At 41.8% G+C, this 21,625-nt stretch overlaps 2 protein-coding genes across 3 annotated transcripts in view; one reads left to right on the top strand and one right to left on the bottom strand.

Moving 5' to 3' along the window:
* Positions 1-645: 645 nt before the first annotated feature.
* On the bottom strand, positions 646-19,709 carry LOC109898162 (prostaglandin G/H synthase 2). Of its 2 annotated transcripts, none has more exons than XM_020493000.2 (10): positions 9,288-9,410; positions 8,831-8,947; positions 8,586-8,729; positions 8,229-8,372; positions 7,653-7,834; positions 5,553-5,636; positions 5,198-5,444; positions 2,916-3,202; positions 2,485-2,632; positions 646-1,585 (listed from the first exon to the last, which is right to left on the bottom strand). In XM_020493000.2, exons 1-10 carry the CDS (start codon positions 9,349-9,351, stop codon positions 1,173-1,175), a joined length of 1,830 nt encoding a protein of 609 aa, XP_020348589.1. In that variant the 5' UTR covers positions 9,352-9,410; the 3' UTR covers positions 646-1,172. The 2 variants fall into 2 exon arrangements, with proteins under 2 accessions (XP_020348589.1, XP_020348590.1); XM_020493001.2 differs by lacking the exon at positions 9,288-9,410 and adding an exon at positions 19,491-19,709 and having other exon boundaries at positions 648-1,585.
* LOC109898161 (cytosolic phospholipase A2) overlaps positions 19,499-21,625 on the top strand; it is a 49,389-nt gene continuing 47,262 nt past the window's right edge. Inside the window, exon 1 of the mRNA XM_020492998.2 lies at positions 19,499-19,970. The gene's annotated coding sequence lies outside the window, so the exon portion shown is untranslated. The remainder of the gene's footprint in view (positions 19,971-21,625) is intronic.

Raw genomic sequence — 21,625 nt, 5'->3', positions numbered from 1 at the left:
CTGGTTGGTTAGGTACCTGCAGGTTTATGCTGGGTAGTAACTTAATGAGTTGGGGTTCATTGTTTAGCTAGCTAGCTACATGCCTTAACAAAAGACTCCACTATGCAAGTGTCCTTTAGAATAGAATGTCACTGCGACAACTGTTAGCCAGTTAGATTGGGTGCTTGACTGCTGTTGTTAGGACAGAATACTTTGATCAACCCTTAAAGAGATTGGTGGAGCTAAAGCTTAAGAGAGTGAACGATGCTGAATGGGTGTAGATAAGAGCTCTCCTGTAGGTACCAAAGCAGTCAAGGCCATTTTCTCAAAAGTGAGGTTATAAGTTTATCAACTTTGATAGCAGAATTACTTTCCCAATGTTCCTCAAATGCAGTGCATGATATACCATTTTGTCTCTGCTTTTACTCAATGTGAAAAAAACAAATTTTGCTACATAAGACCGAGTCAAGGCGGTCGGTCACATATGGAGGACAGAAAAGGGGGGAGAGAGGGAGGTTTGGCAGCACTGAGACAAGAACCTCTTTAACTACATTTATCTTTGCACAAAGTGCCCTCTTAAACAAAAAGACATGAATGAGGATATCACAGTGATGGAGTAAGAGCTGCAGTGTCATTTAGCAAATGTGAAAAGATAATGGAGTCATGTATTTCATTATAGACAGTGTTTTATTAGAACAATAAGGAGTCAGCTCAAGATTAAAAATACACAAAGAAAATACTTTAAGGGTTAGAGTATCAAAGTACAATGGACTTTACATACCTAACTAGCTTTTCCCTTGCACAATAAGTGGAGAAGCAGCTCTAAGTTAGGTGGAATGTAACATTGTAACATGCAGTTAAGACGGAATGTTAGAGTCATGTTGTCAACTAAACGTGTTGAATTCAAGTATCAGTTGTTAAACAAAGTAAAATGACAAACATAAACAATATTGCTAGTGCTATTTCTGAGGTCAGTAAAATAACAGAATACATTAAATTAGCTCTTAGAATAAATATAACCCAAACGTAAGGATTGGTTTTCTTTAAACCTACAAAAGTCATGTCAAAACAATGAGACATTACAAAAAATTTTCTCAACAACATTTCTCAATAACGCTTCCAGAATACAATAAATTAAATAAATATTAATAAATACATTAAATGCTTATACATTTAAATGCTGAATTGTCTTATCAGAGCTCAGTGGTCCTTTCTCTTAGAAGTATTGTGGGGTTGCGATCGTTACGTCCCGAATGTGCCGTACTGGAATTATTGACATTGGATCCAGTGTCTTTTACGTCGGGCACATGAAAGGATGCCAAAGGGCAGGGGCCCTTGATGTTGCTGCACACCAGCCTCTGTAGGGACGCTGTGTTGATGATGTTAAAGCCGATGCTCCCACCGAAGGTGCTGGGCTTCCAGTACTCTGGCGAACAAATGGGGTTTCCCATCAGACCTTTCAGGGAGTAGGGGGCACCCATCTCCACCATGGTCTCCCCAAAGATGGCATTGGTTCTTGGCTTCTCCACCAGCAGGCCTGGGTAGAGCTCCACAGCATCCACATGCCCATACATCTCCTCCAGCTCTGCAGCCATCTCCGTATCCCCTGAGAAACAGAGAGAGAGAGAGAGAGAGAGAGAGAGAGAGAGAGAGAGAGAGAAATGTTACATTACTCAGTCTGGCTTCTGGGAGAAAGGGTTTATGTTAGGTACTCTACTCAACCTGGCTTATCTCAGTCTGACTAAGCTGATGTGGACATTATGATGACGACACACTGATGTAATGTATCTACATCTGACCTCGTGTCTCGTTTTGTCTACAGAACAAGTGTTAGTGAAAACGATACAAGTTTGAGAGCTGTTTCATAAGCATTTAGAGATCGAGTTTGCATACTTGATGCAATACACATAGAAAGTACTTCAAACTCATTCAACATCTTCCTTTCTCACTCTTACTCCCTCTGTGTGAAAAAGAGCGAGAGACACTCTCTCACACACACACACTTTTTGTTTATTCTCACACTGTCATTAAAGAAAAGCTTCTTCTTTGTGAGAGGAATGCAGCAGGCCTGTGTGAGGCAGTACAGTTTGTCGACCTCCCAGACGCCCCTCTGCCTCTGCCTGTTTACACCCGGCTCTCTGACATCACTAACTGCTTACACTATCTTTAACTAAAGTACACATCTGTTTGCCTTTGCTCCCTTAAAAGGAGCTCAGTATTGCTCCAATATAACTTACAGCAGCAGGCTCAAATCTGCCCAGGCTAGTTTTATTACTATTTTAATGACCTTCCATCCATTCCCTTTACAGGCCTTAATTGAAAGCAGTATACCACAGGATGTCACACCTTCTACTGTTAATTCTACTCTAAAAAGTGAATTACACTAAATGATCACTGTATTACAATCTTATCACTGTATTACAATCTTATCACTATATACTCAATCCCAATGCTTAGGATGATAAGTGTTTATGTAATAGCTGTGATGCTAATGGTGGTTCTCACCTGTGAGGTCTTCGAATGAGATGTATGGCTTCATGGAGAAGCGTTTCCTGTAGGCATTAAGGGACTGGTAGCGCATCTGTCTGCTGTTCTCTATGGACTTCAGAGCCACCATTAGCACTGCAGGGGGGACATTACGACCTCCAGCAACCTAAGGAGGAACGAGGGACAAGATGTAAGTCGACCAGCCTTCAATAACGAGTTTCTCTTTATTTTGAATGACTGACATTCCCTCAGGGTAAGCACCTAAAGTAAAATATCAAGTCTGCTTAAAACTCACATAATAACATGCAAGAATACCATTATCATTCACCCACATTTCAACGTTGGTTCACCAGGCCCCATTTACATTCCTAATTCTGAACCACACCTTAAGCAGCCACCCAGAGCCCACAGTGTACAACCTAAATCCCACACAGAAAGTGCCTCTTTACCCGTCCAGCAATCTGCTTGGTGAAGGACTCCACCAGGTTGGTGATTCCATGTGTGGTGACCACAGAGGTGTTGAAGACAAACTGTGGGTAGGAGTAGACCTGCTCCTGGATGTGGAAGGCGTCGGGCATCAGTGGGTGCCAGTGGTACAGGGTGTTGAACTCTGATGCGATGCGGTTCTGATACTGGAAACGCTCTTTGAAGAGAAGCTCTGGGTCGAACTTCAGCTTGAAGTGGTAGCCACTCAGGTGCTGCACGTAGTCCTCGATCACAATTTTGATGGTCTCACCTACAGCAAGGAGCAAGGAGAGGGGCAATTAGTTATCACCTTTGTTGTTTCTTTATATATGCATGCATCTACTCTTTACTTCAGGTTGTCCCACTGGAACAAAATCCCTTTTGTCAAGAGGGAAGTTATTAAAAATCTCCATAAAGTCAATTTTGACATAATATCAGAGTGATATCAACTCTCAAGTGTTGTTTTGGCGCCATTAAACTGCTGTCATGTTAGGCTTATTTACACAGTGACCGATCGACAACTTTTGTTAACTGACATTAACACATTTAACATTTACATTTTAGTCATTTAGCAGAGCTCTTATCCAGAGCGACTTACAGGAGCAATTAGGGTTAAGTGCCTTGCTCACTCAATCTCAATCACACTCCAATGCTGTTCATTGACTACAGCTCAGCGTTCAACACCATAGTACCCACGAAGATCATCACTAAGCTAAGAACTTTGGGGCTAAACACCTCCCTCTGCAACTGGATCCTGGACTTCCTGATGGGCCGCCCCCAGGTGGTAAGAGTAGGCAACAACACATCTGCCACGCTGATCCTTAACACTGGGGCCCATCAGGGGTGTGTACTTAGTCACCTCCTGTATTCCCTGAACACCCACGACTGCGTGGCCAAACACAACTCCAATGTCATCATTAAGTTTGCTGACGACACAACAATGGTAGGCCTGATCACCGACAAAGATGAGACGGCCTATACGGAGGTCAGAGAACTGGCAGTGTGGTGCCAGGACAACAACCTCTCACTCAATGTGAGCAAGACTAAGGAGCTGATCGTGGACTACAGGAAAAGGCGAGCCATACAGGCCCCCATTAACATTGATGGGGCTGTAGTGGAGTGGGTGGAGAGATTCAAGTTCCTTGGTGTCCACATCATTGTCCAAACATACCGAGACAGCTGTGAAGAGGGCACGACAAAACCTTTTCCCCCTCAGGAGACTGAAAAGATTTGGCATGGGTCCTCAGATCCTCAAAAGGTTCTACAGCTGCACCATCGAGAGCATCCTGACCGGTTGCATCACTGCCTGGTATGGCAACTGCTCGGCATCTGATCGTAAGGCGCTACAGAGGGTAGTGCGAACGGTCCAGCACATCACTGGGGCCAAGCTTCCAGCCATCCAGGACTTATATAATAGGCTGTGTCAGAGGAAAGCCCATAAAATTGTCAGAGACTCCAGTCACCCAAGTTATAGACTGTTTTCTCTGTTACTGCACTGTTTCTCTGGTACCGGAGCGCCATGTCTAGGACCAAAAGGCTCAACAGCTTCTACCCCCAAGCCATAAGACTGCTGAACAATTCATAAAATCGACAATAATATCAACAATTTATGTTGACACCCCTCCCTTTGGTACACTGCTGCTACTCGCTGTTTGTTTGTTACTTATGCATAGTCACTTCGCCCCCACCTACATGTACAGATTACCTCAACTAGCCTGTACCCCCACACATGGACTCGGTACCGGTGCCCCCTGTATATAGCCTCGTTATTGTGTTACTTTTTATTATTACTTTTTATTTGAGTGTACTTGGTAAATATTTTCTTCTTCTTGAACTGCACTGTTGGTTAAGGGCTTGTAAAGTAAGCATTTCACAGTAAAGTCTACATTTCTTGTATTTGGCGCATGTGACAAATAAAGTTTGATTTGATTTATTATCAAGGACTTCATGTAAAAGGAGAAGGCCACTTCCTGTGGTCAGACCCATAGAGAGGAAGTGAAAACAATGAGCACTACTGTAAATATGGGTCCACACTTTGGTTCATTAGGTCGAAATACAATAGAATTTTGGGTCTGGATAGAATTTTGTAGAATATTGGGTCTGCATACAATATAATAGCTGTTTGCAAATAAATGCAATATTTGATGGGCACAAGCTACAATAGACAATGTAAGATCTGCAGGATCTGACCACATGGCTTCCTTGTTATAATAAGCAGCAAGTCCTATACATCTCTCTTCACATACTGCTCGATTAGACTGCTTACCAATGAGAATGAGGCGAGATGTCTGGAAGAGCCTATCATCATCCCAGTCCGGATGTACCTCCTTCAGGACATCACAGACTCGGTTGTGTTCTCTCAGCCAGATGGTAGCATACATCATAAGACCAGGCACCAGGCCGAATGCCTCATGGCCCACAGCGAAGCGGTGAGACTCAGGGACATGGGGAGGGTAGTGCATATCCACCCCTACCTCCTTCACTGTAGGTGGGTACACCTCTCCCTCCAAGACCTATAGAGAGTAAAGGTAAGAGAAGAGACAGTCAGCTGGGAATATGACAAATAGAATCTGTACAGTGATGTTCAAGGTTATTTATAGTTGACTAGATCTGTCCAGTACCTGAAACTTCAGCTTGCCATCCTTGAAGAGCCGCAGATTGTGTTGCCTCTCAAGGTTATCACCGTAAATGTGACCCAGGTCCACCTGGAAATCAAGCACATACAGACATAGGATCTTAATTTGAGTAAATTTGCTACAGCAGGAAAATAATCCTGCAGCAACAGGAAAAGTGAATTATTATGTGGATTATAATTCATGGATATTTTTGTAAGGGTTGATACATTTTTAGTAAGGGAAAATAAAGTCTGAGTTTTCAAAAATGGAAATTAAACTTCAGAAGCTTTTTTAAAACTCAAATATACTACAAAGTTTACATTTCCTACATTGCAGGAAAGCTCTCCTGCAACAGGGTGATCAATTTAAGATCCTACATACAGTGTATTCTGAAAGTATTCAGACCCCTTGACTTTTTCAACATTTTGTTATGTTACAGCCTTCTAAAATAGATTTTAAAATAATTACTACCTCAATCTACACACGATACCCCATAATGACAAAGCAAAAACGTGTTTTTAGAAATGTTTGCAAATTAATAAAAATAAAAAATATCAGTACTCAGTACTTTGGTGAAGCACCTTATAGCCTCGAGCAGCAATTATAGCCTTGAGTCTTGTGTGTAACACTACAAACTTGGCACGCCAGTATTTAGGGAGTTTCTCCCATTCTTCTCTACAGATCCTCTCAAGCTCTGTCAGGTTGGATGGGGAGTGTCGCTGCACAGCTATTTCCAGGTCTCTCCAGAGATGTTCGATTGGGTTCAAGTCCTGGCTTTAGCTGGACCACTCAAGGACATTCAGAGACTTGCTCCGAAGCCACTCCTGCATTGTCTTGACTGTGTGCTTAGGGTCATTGTCCTGTTGGAAGGTGAACCTTCACCCCAGTCTGAGGTCCTGAGCACTCTGGAGCAGGTTTTCATCAAGGATCTCTCTGTACTTAACTCCGTTCATATTTCCCCTCTGCTGACTAGTCTCACAGTCCCTGCTGTTGAAAAACCTCCCAACAGCATGAAGCTGCCACAACCATGCTTCACTATATGGATGGTGCTAGGTTTCCTCCAGGTCAAAGAGTTCCATCTTGCTTTCATCAGACCAGAGAATCTTGTTTCTCATGGTCTGAGTCCTTTAGGTGCCTTTTGGCCATCTCCAAACGGGCTGTCATGTGCCTTTTACTGAGGAGTGGCTTCCGTCTGGCCATTTTACCATAAAGGCCTGATTTGTGGAGTGCTGCAGAGATTGTTGTCCTTCTGGAAGGTTCTCCCATCTCCACATAGGAACTCTGGAGCTCTGTCAGAGTGATCATCAGGTTCTTGGTCACTTCCTTGACCAATGCCCTTCTCTCACGATTGCTCAGTTTGGTTGGGTGACCAGCTCTAGGAAGAGTCTTGGTGGTTCCAATCTTTTTCAATTTAAGAATGATGGAGGCCATTGTGTTCTTGGAGACCTTCAATGCTGCAGAAATGGTACCCTTCCCTCGATCTTTGCCATGACAAAATCCTGACTCAGAGCTCTACGGACAATTCCTTTGACCTCATGGCTTGGTTTTTAATCTGATATTTACTGTCAACTGTTGGACCTTATATTCACAGGTGTGTGCCTTTCCAAATCATGTCCAATCAATTTAAATTTACCACAGGTGGACTCCAAGTTGTAGTAACATCTCAAAGATGATCAATGGAAGCAGGACGCACCTGAGCTCAATTTCGAGTCTCCTATCTGAATACTTACGTAAATAAGGTATTTCTGTTTTTATACATTTTCAAACATTTCTAAAAAATAAAAATAAAACGTTTTTGCTTTGTCATTATGGGGTATTGTGTGTAAATTGATGAGAAAAATAAATAATGTAATCGATTTTATAATAACGCTGTAATGTAACAAAAAGTCAAGGGGTCTGAATACTTTCCAAATGCACAGTACGTAGACCTACATACATAAGAGATGTCTTCTTTCAGTTAACTCAATCTCTATGGTGAGACCAAGGTTGCCAAGACCCCACTAGCCCCCTTGTCACTTGATACCTGGGCAAAACCATGTTGTAATGTTCAGTGCTGGTCTATTATGTGCTGTTATTGTGCTGGTGCTGTCCAGCATTGGTACTCACGCCGTGGCCCTTGGCTTTAGTGAAGGCCGGCCCCATCTTCTGGTCGGATTTAAAGAACTGGTGGGTGAAGTGTTGGGCAAAGAAGGCAAACATCAGACTGGAGCCCTGAGGGTCTGGGATAAACTTCCTCCTGATCAGGAGCTTCTTTGCCAGCACCTCCGCATTAGGCAGCTCCTTCTTACCTGGATGGAGGAAAGCAGAGAGATTGGTTTAATTTAGAGGTTTGCTTTTTTAAATGTTGTAGTTTTATAAGATACACAGGAGATTGGGCTTGTTTTTATCATTAAATGAAATATATTGCCAATACAATATAATAACCTGATCCTATATCCACCAAACCAAAAGCATGCATGGGAATGCCACACGGATTTTGGTGAGGCTCAGTGAGTATGACTTTCCTTCACAGTAAACCTCAGGCAAGCAGCCAGCTCTACTCTACAGGGACTATCAGGCATGTACATGATGTAATGAAGCTATGGAGGTGATGCATCGTTCAAAAATCTGAGAGAACAGGTTCGGATAGAGAGAGAGAGAGAGAGAGAGAGAGAGAGAGAGAGAGAGAGAGAGTTTGATTACCTACGACTCCCATAGGAGTTGGGCAATCCTTGGGCAGAGGAGGGAGCGTGCGTGTGTAGTAGGAGAGATTTGAGTAGGCTTCCCAGCTTTTATAATCATAGTCTGTATTGAAAGTCGGGGGGCTGTCAATCAGATGAGAGCGAGCTGGAGACAGAGAGAGCTCAAGTCATGAACATGAATTCAAAATAAACTGTGATGACTTTGTATGTTATTGTATTAGTAGCCCTACTTATTGAATGGCCTAGTTTTGACTAAGCAAAATCATCATGTCAAAACATCACTAGTTATGACATGATCAACTGGCAGGAGAGAAAACCTCATCAAGACTACTGTATGATGCTATTGAACTCAACTCACATGTCAGAACATATCTCATGATAGCATCCCTGAGGAATGATATGCTGTTGATGATGTTCCAGAGCCCCTTGTAGTGGGTGAGGAGGTAATGCACTGTGTTGGGGGTTGGCTTCAGAGACACTTTAATCCACGTGAATAATTTAGCTGTTAAATCAAGAAAAAAGCATATTAATAAGGTTTCTAGGGAGAACAAAAATAAAGGATTTTTTTAAAATGTTGATTTGTTTATATAGGATATAACTTACGTTGTGTGCAGTTGTGGCCATAAAATCCCGTGCGTGTGCAATCGCACTCATAGTCGTCGGCGCCCATGGCCGTACAAACGCCACGGTTCTGGCATGGCTGTGAGCAGCAAGGGTTGCCTGCATAAAAATATTTTTGGTTAAGTTAGACTAAGTGTAATAAATTATGATCACATAAGCATGGAATTATCTGATTGTTTCGATGTACATATAGGCCTACATATCAAATAATTTACATAGATTGGCTATATAAACAAATATAGCAAAGGCTATCAATTTATATAGCCCTAAAGAAAACGCTCATAATGTTCGACAGCTGATAGAAAAGTAATTAGATTAACTAAAATAAAATATAAAAAGAGTGAAACATTTTGTTAACACATTGCAAATACGATGATAGAAAACAAACACATTTAGACAGCACCAACACATCATAATTACTCTCCCATCATGTTTTTACCTCCTTCGCAGACAAATATTATGCCTAGAGACAGAAATAAAAGCGCCGATATGCTTCTGTTCATTCCAATGCCTTTTACCAATAGCGCGCTTCTGTTTTTCTTTCCAGTTTAAGGCTGTGAATGAAGCTGTCTGCAGCGAGGACAGGTTTTATAGTAGGCCTACTGGGTGTGGGCTTGAGCGTGAGAACCTAAATTATTCGCTCACCAAGTGGTGTCGTCGACCCATCGAAGCGTTATGCTTATCGATAGATTAAAATGGATTGACCAATGGAAATATTTGTGATGATGACTTTGATCACAATGAGCCATCTCAATCTAGCGAATATTAATTAAGCTATAGGAAACACACTATTTTTTAAATGTCATTCAGGTTTCAAGAAGATATAGGATAGGCTATAGATATTGCAGTAATGCTGAATTTGCTATTAATTCATTTAACAAATCCATATTATGTTGCTAATGTTAATCTTACTTGATAATGACTGAATCTCAATCAATTTAATAGTACTGGTCAACGAATAATGTCCACATTGAACGTGTATTATATTACATTGCCAGACTTTTCAAATCCTATTTGGTATGGTTGCTTGTTGGAAATGTAATTTATAGCTTGTATTATAGGCCACAAATAGGTGACATTTAAATGTTTTAAAAAATCCACCTCAGTTTTTTCAGACCACCAGCCACAAAATCTCGCAAATGTCCAGGTTGAGAATCAACAAACAACCTAGTCTTTGCGCGCCCTCGAGTGGAGACATTTTACACACACCAATCACAGAGCATAATGGAAAATGGATTTAAGCTTACACAAATACTGGTACTTGGAAAGCTATTGTGTATTTAACATAATACACTTTTAATAACATAAAAAAATATATGTTATTGGAATTATTGGAGTCTAAGAATTTACATCTAGTCTCTTGTGCTGGGCAACTGGTGTAATACAGAGTACTGGTGACTCCTTAGTCCACCCACTCCATTCACAGCAATGCAATTAATTGTAGGCTATATAAAATATATATTGGGCATACTACATGTCTCAGCTAGAGGGGGTGGAAATTATTCAGTAAGGTCTCTGCTAACCAAATATGTGATCTTTTTGAGGGGAATTGTGTCGTAAATATCCAGCAGCACTTTGCACTTTCCTTTCCATTGCCACCAATGCTATACACTGTTTAGGAAATACATACTGCATTATAGAGAAACAGGTAAAATAGGTAAAAGTGGGGTTGGAAGTACTTAGTAGGGTATGTAGAATCTATATCTGTCATTTCATGGGGGACTAGGGAATGCGGAGTGTTGTGGGTTTTTATTTTGAAGGTTTCTTCATTACCATACATAAATAACGTCGTCGTTTGTGCTGCTGGAAGAACCAAGATGGAAGCAGGGCGGCACTTTTGGAAATGGGCGTACCTAGCATGTAACATACCTACTACATATGCATATAGCGTTCCAAAGGAATTGAAATATCTGCTGGTTACTTTTCTCTGGGGTTTATCTGCAATTTATCTCGCCTACTGTGACCAGTGGTGGAAAAAGTACCCAATTGTCATACTTGAGTAAAAGTAAAGATACCTTAATAGAAAATGACTCAAGTAAAAGTGGAAGTCACCCAGTAAAAGTCTAAAAGTATTTGGTTTTAAATATACTTAAGTATCAAAAGTAAATGTAATTGCTAAAATATACTGAGTTATCAAACATAAAAGTTAAAGTATGAATAATTTCAAATACGGCACCAATTTCGATTTTTTTTAATTTACTGATAGCCAGGGGCATGCTGCAACCCTCAGACATCATTTACAAACTAAGCATGTATTTAGTGAGTGCGCAAGATCAGAGGCAGGGGATGACCAGCGATGTACTCTTGATAATTGTGTGAATTAGACCATTTTCCTGTCCTGATAAGCATTCAAAATGTAACGAGTACTTTTGGGTGTCAGGGAAAATGTATGGAGAAAAAAGTACATTGTTTACTTTAGTAATGTAGTAAAGTATAAAGTTGTCAATACAAAATATAAAAAGTAAAGTACAGATACCCCAAAAAACTACTTAAGTAGTACTTTCAAGTATTTTTACTTAAGTACTTTACATCACTGACTCTCATGGGACGCCTTTGAGGTCAGATAGGTAGGCTAGCCTATAGCAAGATCTCTAATACAACCCATGCGCCACATTTCAGGTTTCGATTTGTCCCCCCAAAAGTTCTGACTTCCTACACTATCAATGCTAGTAGTTGAATTGCACTACAGGGTGCGTAGTTTTTGAGAGACCGTGTTTAGCACCTCCTGCTCATAGTACACAATGGAACCATACTTCTGCATATGATTACATATGTTCTAGGATTTATGAGCTGATACTGTTCTCAAGGTAAGTGGGAAAATAACAGGCATTCCTCTATGTTGCATGTTTGTTACAATACAAACACCTTAGGCCTATTATGTAGGACATAGCCTATTTAACCATTTTGACATGCTGCCCTTGTGAGATTGCTGTGTGCAGTGGTGTGTCTAGTGTATTGACTTCCTGATCTTGATGGATTTGGCAAGTCAAACATAATATATTTGCCTTATTAGACCACTATTTAATTCCATTGTTAGCCAATTCTATCATAACTTGAAATATCTTACATTTTCTACAACTCAGCAAGGAATGATAAACCCTCCTTTGAATGACCTTTATGCGATTCATAAAATGATCAACCACTGAAGATATTTGGCAAATAGTGATATCTGATCTATCTGGGATTGATTATGCTCAGCATCCTTAACTGGATGATTCCAATCTAGCAGATTAGGCTAACATGACTAACCTAGCGATGAGTAGGCTACTAGTGATGGGAAGTTAGGCTCTTTTTACTGTCTCGGATCTTTTCAACTCGTTCAGTCAAAAGCACAAATCTTTCGACTCATTTTCTTAATTTATGCCGAGGTAAAAGTGGGGTTGAAAGTACTTAGTATGGTCTTTGGAATCTACATTGGCAAGAAAAGTTGTGTGAATCCTTTGGAATTATCGGTATTTCTGCATAAATTGGTCATCAAATTTGATCTGATCTTCATCGAAGTCACAACAATAGACAAACATAGTGTGCTTAAACTAATAACACAAAAAAATATATTTTTCATTTAACATTCACAGTGTAGGTTGGAAAAAGTATGTGAACCCCTAGGCTAATGACTTTTTCAAAAGCTAATTGTAGTCAGGAGTCAGCAAACATGGAGTCCAATCAATGAGACGAGATTGGAGATGTTGGTTAGCGCTGCCTTGTCCTATAAAAGACACTCACAAAATGTGAGTTTGCTATTCACAAGAAGAATTGATCGATGTGAACCAAATACCTTGAACAAAAGAGATCTCAGAAGACCTATGATTAAGATTTGTTGACTTGCATAAAGCTGGAAAGGGTTACAAAAGTATCTCTAAAAGCCTTGATGTTCATCAGTTCAGCACTGTTGCTGCTCTCCTTAGTAGTGGCCATCCTGCAAAGATGACTGCAAGAGCACAGCGCAGAATGCTCAATGAGGTTAAGAAGAATCCTAGAGTGTCAGCTAAGGAATTACAGAAATCTCTGGAACATGCTAACATCTTTGTTGACAAGTTTACAATACGTACAGTGGGGAGAACAAGTATTTGATAACCTGCAAAATCAGCAGTGTTTCCTACTTACAAAGCATGTAGAAGTCTGTAATTTGTATCATAAGTACACTTCAACTGTGAGAGACGGAATCTAAAACAAAAATCTGAAAATCACATTGTATGATTTTTAAGTAATTAATTTGCATTTTATTGCATGACATAAGTATTTGATACATCAGAAAAGCAGAACTTAATATTTGGTACAGAAACCTTTGTTTGCAATTACAGAGATCATACGTTTCCTGTAGTTCTTGACCAGGTTTGCACACACTGCAGCAGGGATTTTGACCCACTCCTCCATACAGACCATCTCCAGATCCTTCAGGTTTCGTGGCTGTCACTCGGAAATAAGGACTTTCAGCTCCCTCCAAAGATTTTCTATTGGGTTCAGGTCTGGACCTTGAGCTGCTTCTTGCGGAGCCACTCCTTAGTTGCCCTGGCTGTGTGTTTCGGATCGTTGTCATGCTGGAAGACTCAGCCACGACCCATCTTCAATGCTCTTACTGAGGGAAGGAGGTTGTTGGCCAAGATCTCGCGATACATGGCCCCATCCATCCTCCCCTCAATATGGTGCAGTCGTCCTGTCTCCTTTGCAGGAAAGCATCCCAAAAGAATCCATCCATCCAGCATCCATGCTTCACGGTTGGGGTGGTGTTCTTGGGGTTGTACTCATCCTTCTTCCTCCAAACACAGCGAGAGGAGTTTAGACCAAAAATCTCTATTTCTCTCATCAGACCACATGACCTTCTCCCATTCCTCCTCTGGATCATCCAGATGGTCATTGGCAAACTTCAGACGGGCCTGGACATGCGCTGGCTTAAGCAGGGGGACCTTGCGAGCGCTGCAGGATTTTAATCCATGATGGCGTAGTGTGTTACTAATGGTTTTCTTTGAGACTGTTGTCCCAGCCCTCTTCAGGTCTTTGATCAGGTCCTGCCGTGTAGTTCTGGGCTGATCCCTCACCTTCCTCATGATCATTGATGCCCCACAAGGTGAGATCTTGCATGGATACCCAGACCGAGGGTGATTGACCGTCATCCTGAACTTCTTCCATTTTCTAATAATTGCGGCAACAGTTGTTGCCTTCTCACCAAGTTGCTTGCCTATTGTCCTGTTGCCCATCCCAGCCTTGTGCATGTCTACAATTTTATCCCTGATGTCCTTACACAGCTCTCTGGGCTTGGCCATTGTGGAGAGGTTGGAGTCTGTTTGATTGAGTGTGTGGACAGGTGTCTTTTATACAGGTAACGATGTCAAACAGGTGCAGTTAATACAGTTAATGAGTGGAGAACAGGAGGGCTTCTTAAAGAAAAACTAACAGGTCTGTGAGAGACGGAATTCTTACTGGTTGGTAGGTGATCAAATACTTATGTCATGCAATAAAATGCAAATTAATTACTTAAAAATCATACAATGTGATTTTCTGGATTTCTGTTTTAGATTCCGTCTCTCACTGTTGAAGTGTACCTATGATAAAAATTACAGACCTCTACATGCTTTGTAAGTAGGAAAACCTGCAAAATCGGCATTGTATCAAATACTTGTTCTCCCCACTGTAAAACACTAAACAAGAATGGTGTTCATGTGAGGACACCACTGAAGAAGTCACCGCTGTCCAAAAAAACATCTGAAGTTTGCAAAAGTGCACCTGGATGTTCCACAGCGCTACTGGCAAAATATTCTGTGGACAGATGAAACTACAGTTGAGTTGTTTGGAAGGAACACACAACACTATGTGTGGAGAAAAAAAAGGCACAGCACACCAACATCAAAACCTCATCCCAACTGTAAATTATGGTGGAGGGATCATCATGGTTTGGGGCTACTTTGCTGCCTCAGGGCCTAGACAGCATTCTATTATCGACGGAAAAATGAATTCCCAGGTTTATCAAGACATTTTGTATGAGAACGTTAGGCTATCTCTCCGCCAAATGAAGCTCAATGACCCAAAACACAGAAGCCAACAGAATGGCTTCAACAGAAGAAAATAGAGCTAGCCCATGTTAGGCCCATCTCCCGGCTAGCTGAAGAGTTCCATCAGCCACTCCTGGGCTACTATACCTATTTTGCCAATTGGCCTGGAGCCATTTTACTGTCGGTGCGGATCCCCGCTGGTCCTTCACGACTAGACTACCAACGTAATCTGCCTGAGGGGGTTATTCAACTGGCCCCTCCGTCGTGACATGCCCTGAATGCCCATCTGTTAGCCTGCCAACCACGGACTGCTAGCTGTCTAGAGCATATCGGCTGTTAGCTGAATAGGTCCATCGGACAATTTCTTGGGCCACTATACCTATTCTGGCAATTGGACTGGTCCCCGTTACCACACAGAACCCTACTAATTCATCACGACTGGTCTACCGAAGTAAACGCACGAGGAGGCTATAAACAGACTTCCCCATCGCGACGTCCCTCTGAGGACCTTCTGCTAGCTTGCTAGCCCCGGCCCGCTAGCTGTCTGAATTGCCGTGTCTCCAACCAGCCTCACTACTCACTGGACCCTTATGATCACTCGGCTACGCATGCCTCTCCTTAATGTCAATATGCCTTGTCCATTGCTGTTCTGGTTAGTGATTATTGTCTTATTTCACAGTAGAGCCTCTAGCCCTGCTCAATATACCGTAGTCAACGCTTCAGTTCCACCTCCTACACATGCGATGACATCACCTGGTTTAAATGGTGTTTCTAAAGACAATATCTCTCTCATCATCAGTCAATGCCTAGGCTTACCTCCATTGTATTCACATCCTACCATAACTTTGTACATTATGCCTTGAATCTATTCTATCACGACCAGAAACCTGCTCCTTTTAATCTCTGTTCCGAACGTACTAGACGACCAGTTCTTATAGCCTTTAGCCGTACCCTTATCCTGCTTCTGTTCCTCTGGTGATGTAGAGGTTAATCCAGGCCCTGCAGTGCCTAGCTCCACTCCTACTCCCCAGGTGCTCTCATTTGTTGACTTCTGTAACCGTAAAAGCCTTGGTTTCATGCATGTTAACATTAGAAGCCTCCTCCCTAAGTTTGTTTTATTCACTGCTTTAGCACACTCTGCCAACCCTGATGTCCTAGCCATGTCTGAATCCTGGCTTAGGAAGACCACCAAAACCCCTGAAATTTCCATCTATAACTATAACATTTTTTGACAAGATATATCTGCCAAAGGGGCGGAGTTGCAATCTACTGCAGAGATAGTACTCTGCAGGCTGTCTTACTATCCAGGTCTGTACCCAAACAATTCGAGCTTCTACTCTTAAAAATCCACCTTTCCAGAAACAAGTGTCTCACTGTTGCCACTTGCTATAGACCACCCTCTGCCCCCAGCTGTGCTCTGGACACCATATGTGAACTAATTGCGCCCCATCTATCTTCAGAGCTCGTGCTGCTAGGTGACCTAAACTGGGACATGCTTAACACCCTGGCCATCCTACAATCTAAGCTTGATGCCCTTAATCTCACACAAATGATCGATGAACCTACCAGGTACAACCCCAAAGCTGTAAATACGGACACCTTCATAGATATCATCATAACCAACTTGCCCTCCAAATACACCTCTGCTGTTTTCAACCAAGATCTCAGCGATCACTGCCTCCATGCCTGCATCTGTAATGGGTCTGCGGTCAAACGACCACCCCTCATCACTGTCAAACGTTCCCTATAACACTTCAGGGAGCAGGCCTTTCTTATCGACCTGGCCCGGGTATCCTGGAAGGAATTTGACCTCATCCCGTCAGTAGAGGATGCCTGGTTATTCTTCGAAAGTGCCTTCCTCACCATCTTAAATAAGCATGCCCCATTCAAAAAATGTAGAACCAGGAACAGATATAGCCCTTGGTTCTCGTCAGACCTTGACCAGCACAAAAACATCCTGTGGCGTTCTGTATTAGCATCAAATAGCCCCCGTGATATGCAACTTTTCAGGGAAGTTAGGAACCAATATACACAGGCAGTTAGGAAATCTAAGGCTAGCTTTATCAAGTAGAAATTTGTATAATGTAGCACAAACTCAAAAAGGTTCTTGGACACTAAAGTCCATGGAGTATAACAGCACCTCCTCTCAGCTGCCCACTGCACTGAGGCTAGGAAACACTGTCACCACCGATAAATCCAATATAATTGAGAATTTCAATAAGCATTTTTCTACTGCTGGCCATGCTTTCCACCTGGCTACCCGCCCAAGCCTCCCCCATTTCTCCCTCACCCAAATCCAGATAGCTGATGTTCTGAAAGAGCTGCAAAATCTGGACCCATACAAATCAGCCGTGCTAGACAATCTTGACCCTCTCTTTTTAAAATGATCTGCAGAAATTTTTGCAACAACCTATTACTAGCCTGATCAACCTCTCTTTCATAATGTCTGAGATTCCCAAAGATTGGAAAGCTGCCGCAGTCATTCCCCTCTTCAAAGGGGGAGACACTCTAGATCCAAACTGCTACAGACCTATATCTATCACACCCTGCCTTTCTAAGTCTTTGAAAGCCAAGTTAACAAACAGATCACAGACCATTTCGAATCGCACTGTACCTTCTCTGCTCTGCAATCTGGTTTCAGAGCTGGTCATGGGTGCACCTCAGCCACGCTCAATGTCCTAAACGATATTATAACCCCCATCGATAAGAGACAATACTGTGCAGCCGTCTTCATCGACATGGCCAAGACTTTCGACTCTGTCAATCACCATATTCTTATCGGGAGACTCAACAGCCTTGGTCTCTCAAATGATTGCCTCGCCTGGTTCACCAACTACTTCTCTGATTAAGTTTAGTGTATCAAAACAGAGGGCCTGTTGTCCGGACCTCTGGCAGTCTCTATGGGGGTGCCACAGGGTTCAATTCTCAGGCTGACTCTCTTCTCTGTATACATCAATGATGTCGCTCTTGCTGCTGGTGATTCTCTGATACACCTCTACTCAGACGACACCATTCGGTATACTTCTGGCCCTTCCTTGGACACTGTGTTAACAAATCTCCAGACAAGCTTCAATGCCATACAACTCTCCTTCCGTGGCCTCCAACTGCTCTTAAATGCAAGTAAAACTAAATGCATGCTCTTCAACCAATCGCTGCCCGCACCTGCCCGCCCGTCCACCATCACTACCCTGGACGGTTCTGACTTAGAATATGTGGACAACTACAAATACCTAGGTGTCTGGTTAGACTGTAAACTCTCCTTCCAGACTCACATTTAGCATCTCCAGTCCAAAATTAAATCTAGAATCGGCTTCCTATTTCCGAACAAAGCATCCTTCACTCATATCACAGTGCCATCCATTTTGTCACCAAAGCCCCATAACCTACCCACCACTGCAACCTGTACGCTCTCGTTGGCTAGCCCTCGCTTCATACTCGTCGCCAAACCCATTGGCTCCAGGTCATCTACAAGTCTTTGCTAGGTAAAGCCCCACCTTATCTCAGCTCACTGGTCACCCCCAAAGCCAATTCCTCCTTTGGCCACCTTTCCTTCCAGTTCTCTGCTGCCAATGACTGGAACGAACTGCAAATATCACTGAAGCTGGAGACACAGCTCACAGATCACTGCACCTGTACATAGCCCATCCAACTACCTCATCCCCATACTGTATTTATTTATTTATTTATCTTTCTCCTTTGCACCCCAGTGTCTCTACTTGCACATTCATCTTCTGCACATCTACTATTCCAGTGTTTAATTGCTATATTGGAATTACTTCGCCACCATGTGCTATTTATTTCCTTACCTCCCCCGTATCTTACCTCATTTTCACACGCTGTATATAGACTTTTTTCTACTGTATTATTGACTGTATGTTTGTGTATTCCATGTCTAACTCTGTGTTGTTGTATGTGTCTACCTGCTTTGCTTTACCTTGGCCAGGTCCCAGTTGTAAATGAGAATTTGTTCTCAACTTGCCTACCTGGTTAAATAAAGGTGAAATAAAAAATAACATAAATAAAAAACGATTGAGATGCTGTGGCATGACCTCAAGAAAGCAGTTCATAACAGACATCCCCAAAACATTGCTGAACTGAAACAGTTTTGTAAAGAGGAATGGTCCAAAATTCTTCCTGACCGTTGTTCAGGTCTGATCCGCAGCTACAGAAAATGTTTGGTTGAGGTTATTGCTGCCAAAGGAGGGTCAACCAGTTATCAAATAACACTTTTTGTTGTGTTACAGCCTGAATTCAAAACGGATTACTTTTTTTTTCTCACCCATCTAAACACAATACCCCATAATGACAAAGTGAAAAAATGTTTTGAGAAACCATTGCAAATGTATTGAACATGAAATTCAGACATATCTCATTTATATACAGTAAGTATTCACACCCCTGAGTCAATACTTTGTAGAAGCACCTTTGGCTGCACTTACAGGGATTTTACCATGAGGCCAATGGTGACTTTAAAACAGTTTTTTTAAAGTACCCAATTGATTTTTTAAATTAAAATTTCTCGTTGTTTTTTAAATTCCTTCTTGCGGAATAAGCACAATAAAAAGGCCATTGATTAAAATGTAATATCTTTTGAATTAGTTATCGACATTGACATTTTTAAATGCAGGCTTTTATTTGAAAGGTTTCCACGTTACCATACAGAGTGACTTTGTCGTTTGCGCTGCTGGTGGAACCAAGATGGAAGCAGGGGCGCTCTTTTGGAAATTATTGCGTACCCTACGCATGTAGCGGCGTAGCCTATGGATGTAGCGGCGTACCAAGGTTACCAAAGGAATTTAAATATCTGCAGGTTACTTCTCTATCGGGGTTGCTCTGCAATTTATGTCGCCTTCTCCCATGGGACGCATTTGTGTTCAATGCGTCCCATAACGTTAGGCTAGCCTATAACAATTTCTCTAATACAACCCATGCGCCACATTTAAGGTTTCGATTTGTCCCCCCAAAAGTTCTGACTTCCTTAATTATTACAGCTGGAAGTTCAGTTGCGCTACAGGGGTGAGTACGTTTTTCGTGAGTCAGTGTTTAGCACCTCCTGCTCCTCGTATACAGTGGAACAGTACTTCTGCATAGGATGACATATTTTCCTGGATTTATGAGCTGATACTCTTCTCAAGGTAAGTGGAAAAATAACTGGCATCCTTCTACGTTGCATGTTTTTTACAATACAAACACATTAGGCCTATTATGTAGGACATAGCCTATTTTTGAATTACCTTTATGCGATTCATAAAATGATCAACCACTGAAGATATTTGGCAAATAGTGATGTCTGATCTATCTGGGATTGATTATGCACAGCAACCTTAACCGGATGATTCCAATCTAGCAGATTCGGCTAACATGACTAACCTAGCGATGAGTAGGCTACGAGTGATGAGAAGTTAGGCTCTTTTTACTGTCTCGGATCTTTTCGACTCGTTCAGTAAAATTAACAAATCTTTCGACTCATTTCGTTCAATTGTGTCTGTAATGCCCAGAGCATGCAGTACCTCTACCCGCGAACGATGAACTGAAACTCTCTAAAGAGTCATGATTCTACCAGCATCTCGTTCACATGTCGTTCATCATAAGGGGCTTATTGTAGCTGTCATTTGTGAATGAGACTTGTAACAGTGTGCTGTAAAAACAGTACATTGGTTGATTGCTAGGCATACAAATACTACTATTTCTGGATACATTTGAAACGAGGTCTAGTTGTGACCGCAACCTGACTAGATTGTAAACAAGTCTTGGCGGAATGCATTGCTTGAACGCTCTGAACAGGGCCTGGTTAAGAAATCATAGGCAGTGAGGGGGGGTTTTCCGTGCAAATTATAATTTAATGTAAACAAATCCGTGCACCACGATGCAATTCGATGTGTGGTACATTTACTATTGAAGAAAAATCTATTTAATAATAAAGGCATAATAACTTTTGCAATGTGGCATAGACTCCACTTGAGCAGAAGCATTTTTACGATTTCCACATATGGGGAACATTTGTTAATTGCCTTTCAAAAACGCATTTCATCAAATGTTATATTATATACATGATAGAAGACATCAGCTGAATGTTTTTCAATAGCACACAAATGACTGAAATAGTGACTAACTGAGAAACTGAGATCAATCTGGTCTTGAATTCAAAGAAAAAATAGCCCAGGCCAATGAAACGACACACAGATTGTGCCATATTAGGAGGCTATATCAATCTGTGCGTCGCTTCATTGGCCTGGGCTATTGTATATACACACTTCATACGGAAAGTATTCAGACCCCTTGACCTTTTTCACATTTTATTTTGTTACAACCTTATTCTAAAATTGGTTAAATATCCAATAATGACAAAGCAAAAACTGGTTTTTAGAAATGTTAGCAAATGTATAAAAAACGACAGAAATTTCACATTTATGTAAGTATTCAGACCCTTTACTTTATACTTTGTTGCAGCACATTTGGCAGCGATTACAGCCTCAAGTCTTCTTGTGTATGACTCTACAAGCTTGGCACACCTGTATTTGGGGTTTGTCCCATTATTCTCTGCAGATCCTCTCAAGCTCTGTCAGGTTGGATGGGGAGCGTCGCTGCACAGCTATTTTCAGATCTCTCCAGAGATGTTCGATTGGGTTCAAGTCCAGGCTCTGGCTGGGTCACTTAAGGACATTCAGAGACTTGTCCCGAAGCCACTCCTGCGTTGCCTTGGCTGTGTGCTTAGGGTCGTTGTCCTTTTGGAAGGTAAACCTTCAACCCAGTCTGAGGTCCTGAGCGCTTTGGAGCAGGTTTTCATCAA

The sequence above is a fragment of the Oncorhynchus kisutch genome, linkage group LG10 (genome assembly GCF_002021735.2).
Source record: "Oncorhynchus kisutch isolate 150728-3 linkage group LG10, Okis_V2, whole genome shotgun sequence".
Lineage (NCBI taxonomy): Eukaryota > Metazoa > Chordata > Actinopteri > Salmoniformes > Salmonidae > Oncorhynchus > Oncorhynchus kisutch.
This window is presented reverse-complemented; position numbering and strand designations above follow the sequence as displayed.

Bases quoted from the DNA above. Each gene is read 5' to 3' on its own strand.
- LOC109898162 (XM_020493000.2), bottom strand. From the start codon at position 9,351: ATGAACAGAAGCATATCGGCGCTTTTATTTCTGTCTCTAGGCATAATA. The intron at 7,835-8,228 runs GTAATCAAACTC...TCCTCCATCCAG, and splicing joins AACTCCTATGGGAGTCGTAG to GTAAGAAGGAGCTGCCTAAT. The intron at 5,445-5,552 runs GTACTGGACAGA...TACTCTCTATAG, and splicing joins ATGGCAAGCTGAAGTTTCAG to GTCTTGGAGGGAGAGGTGTA.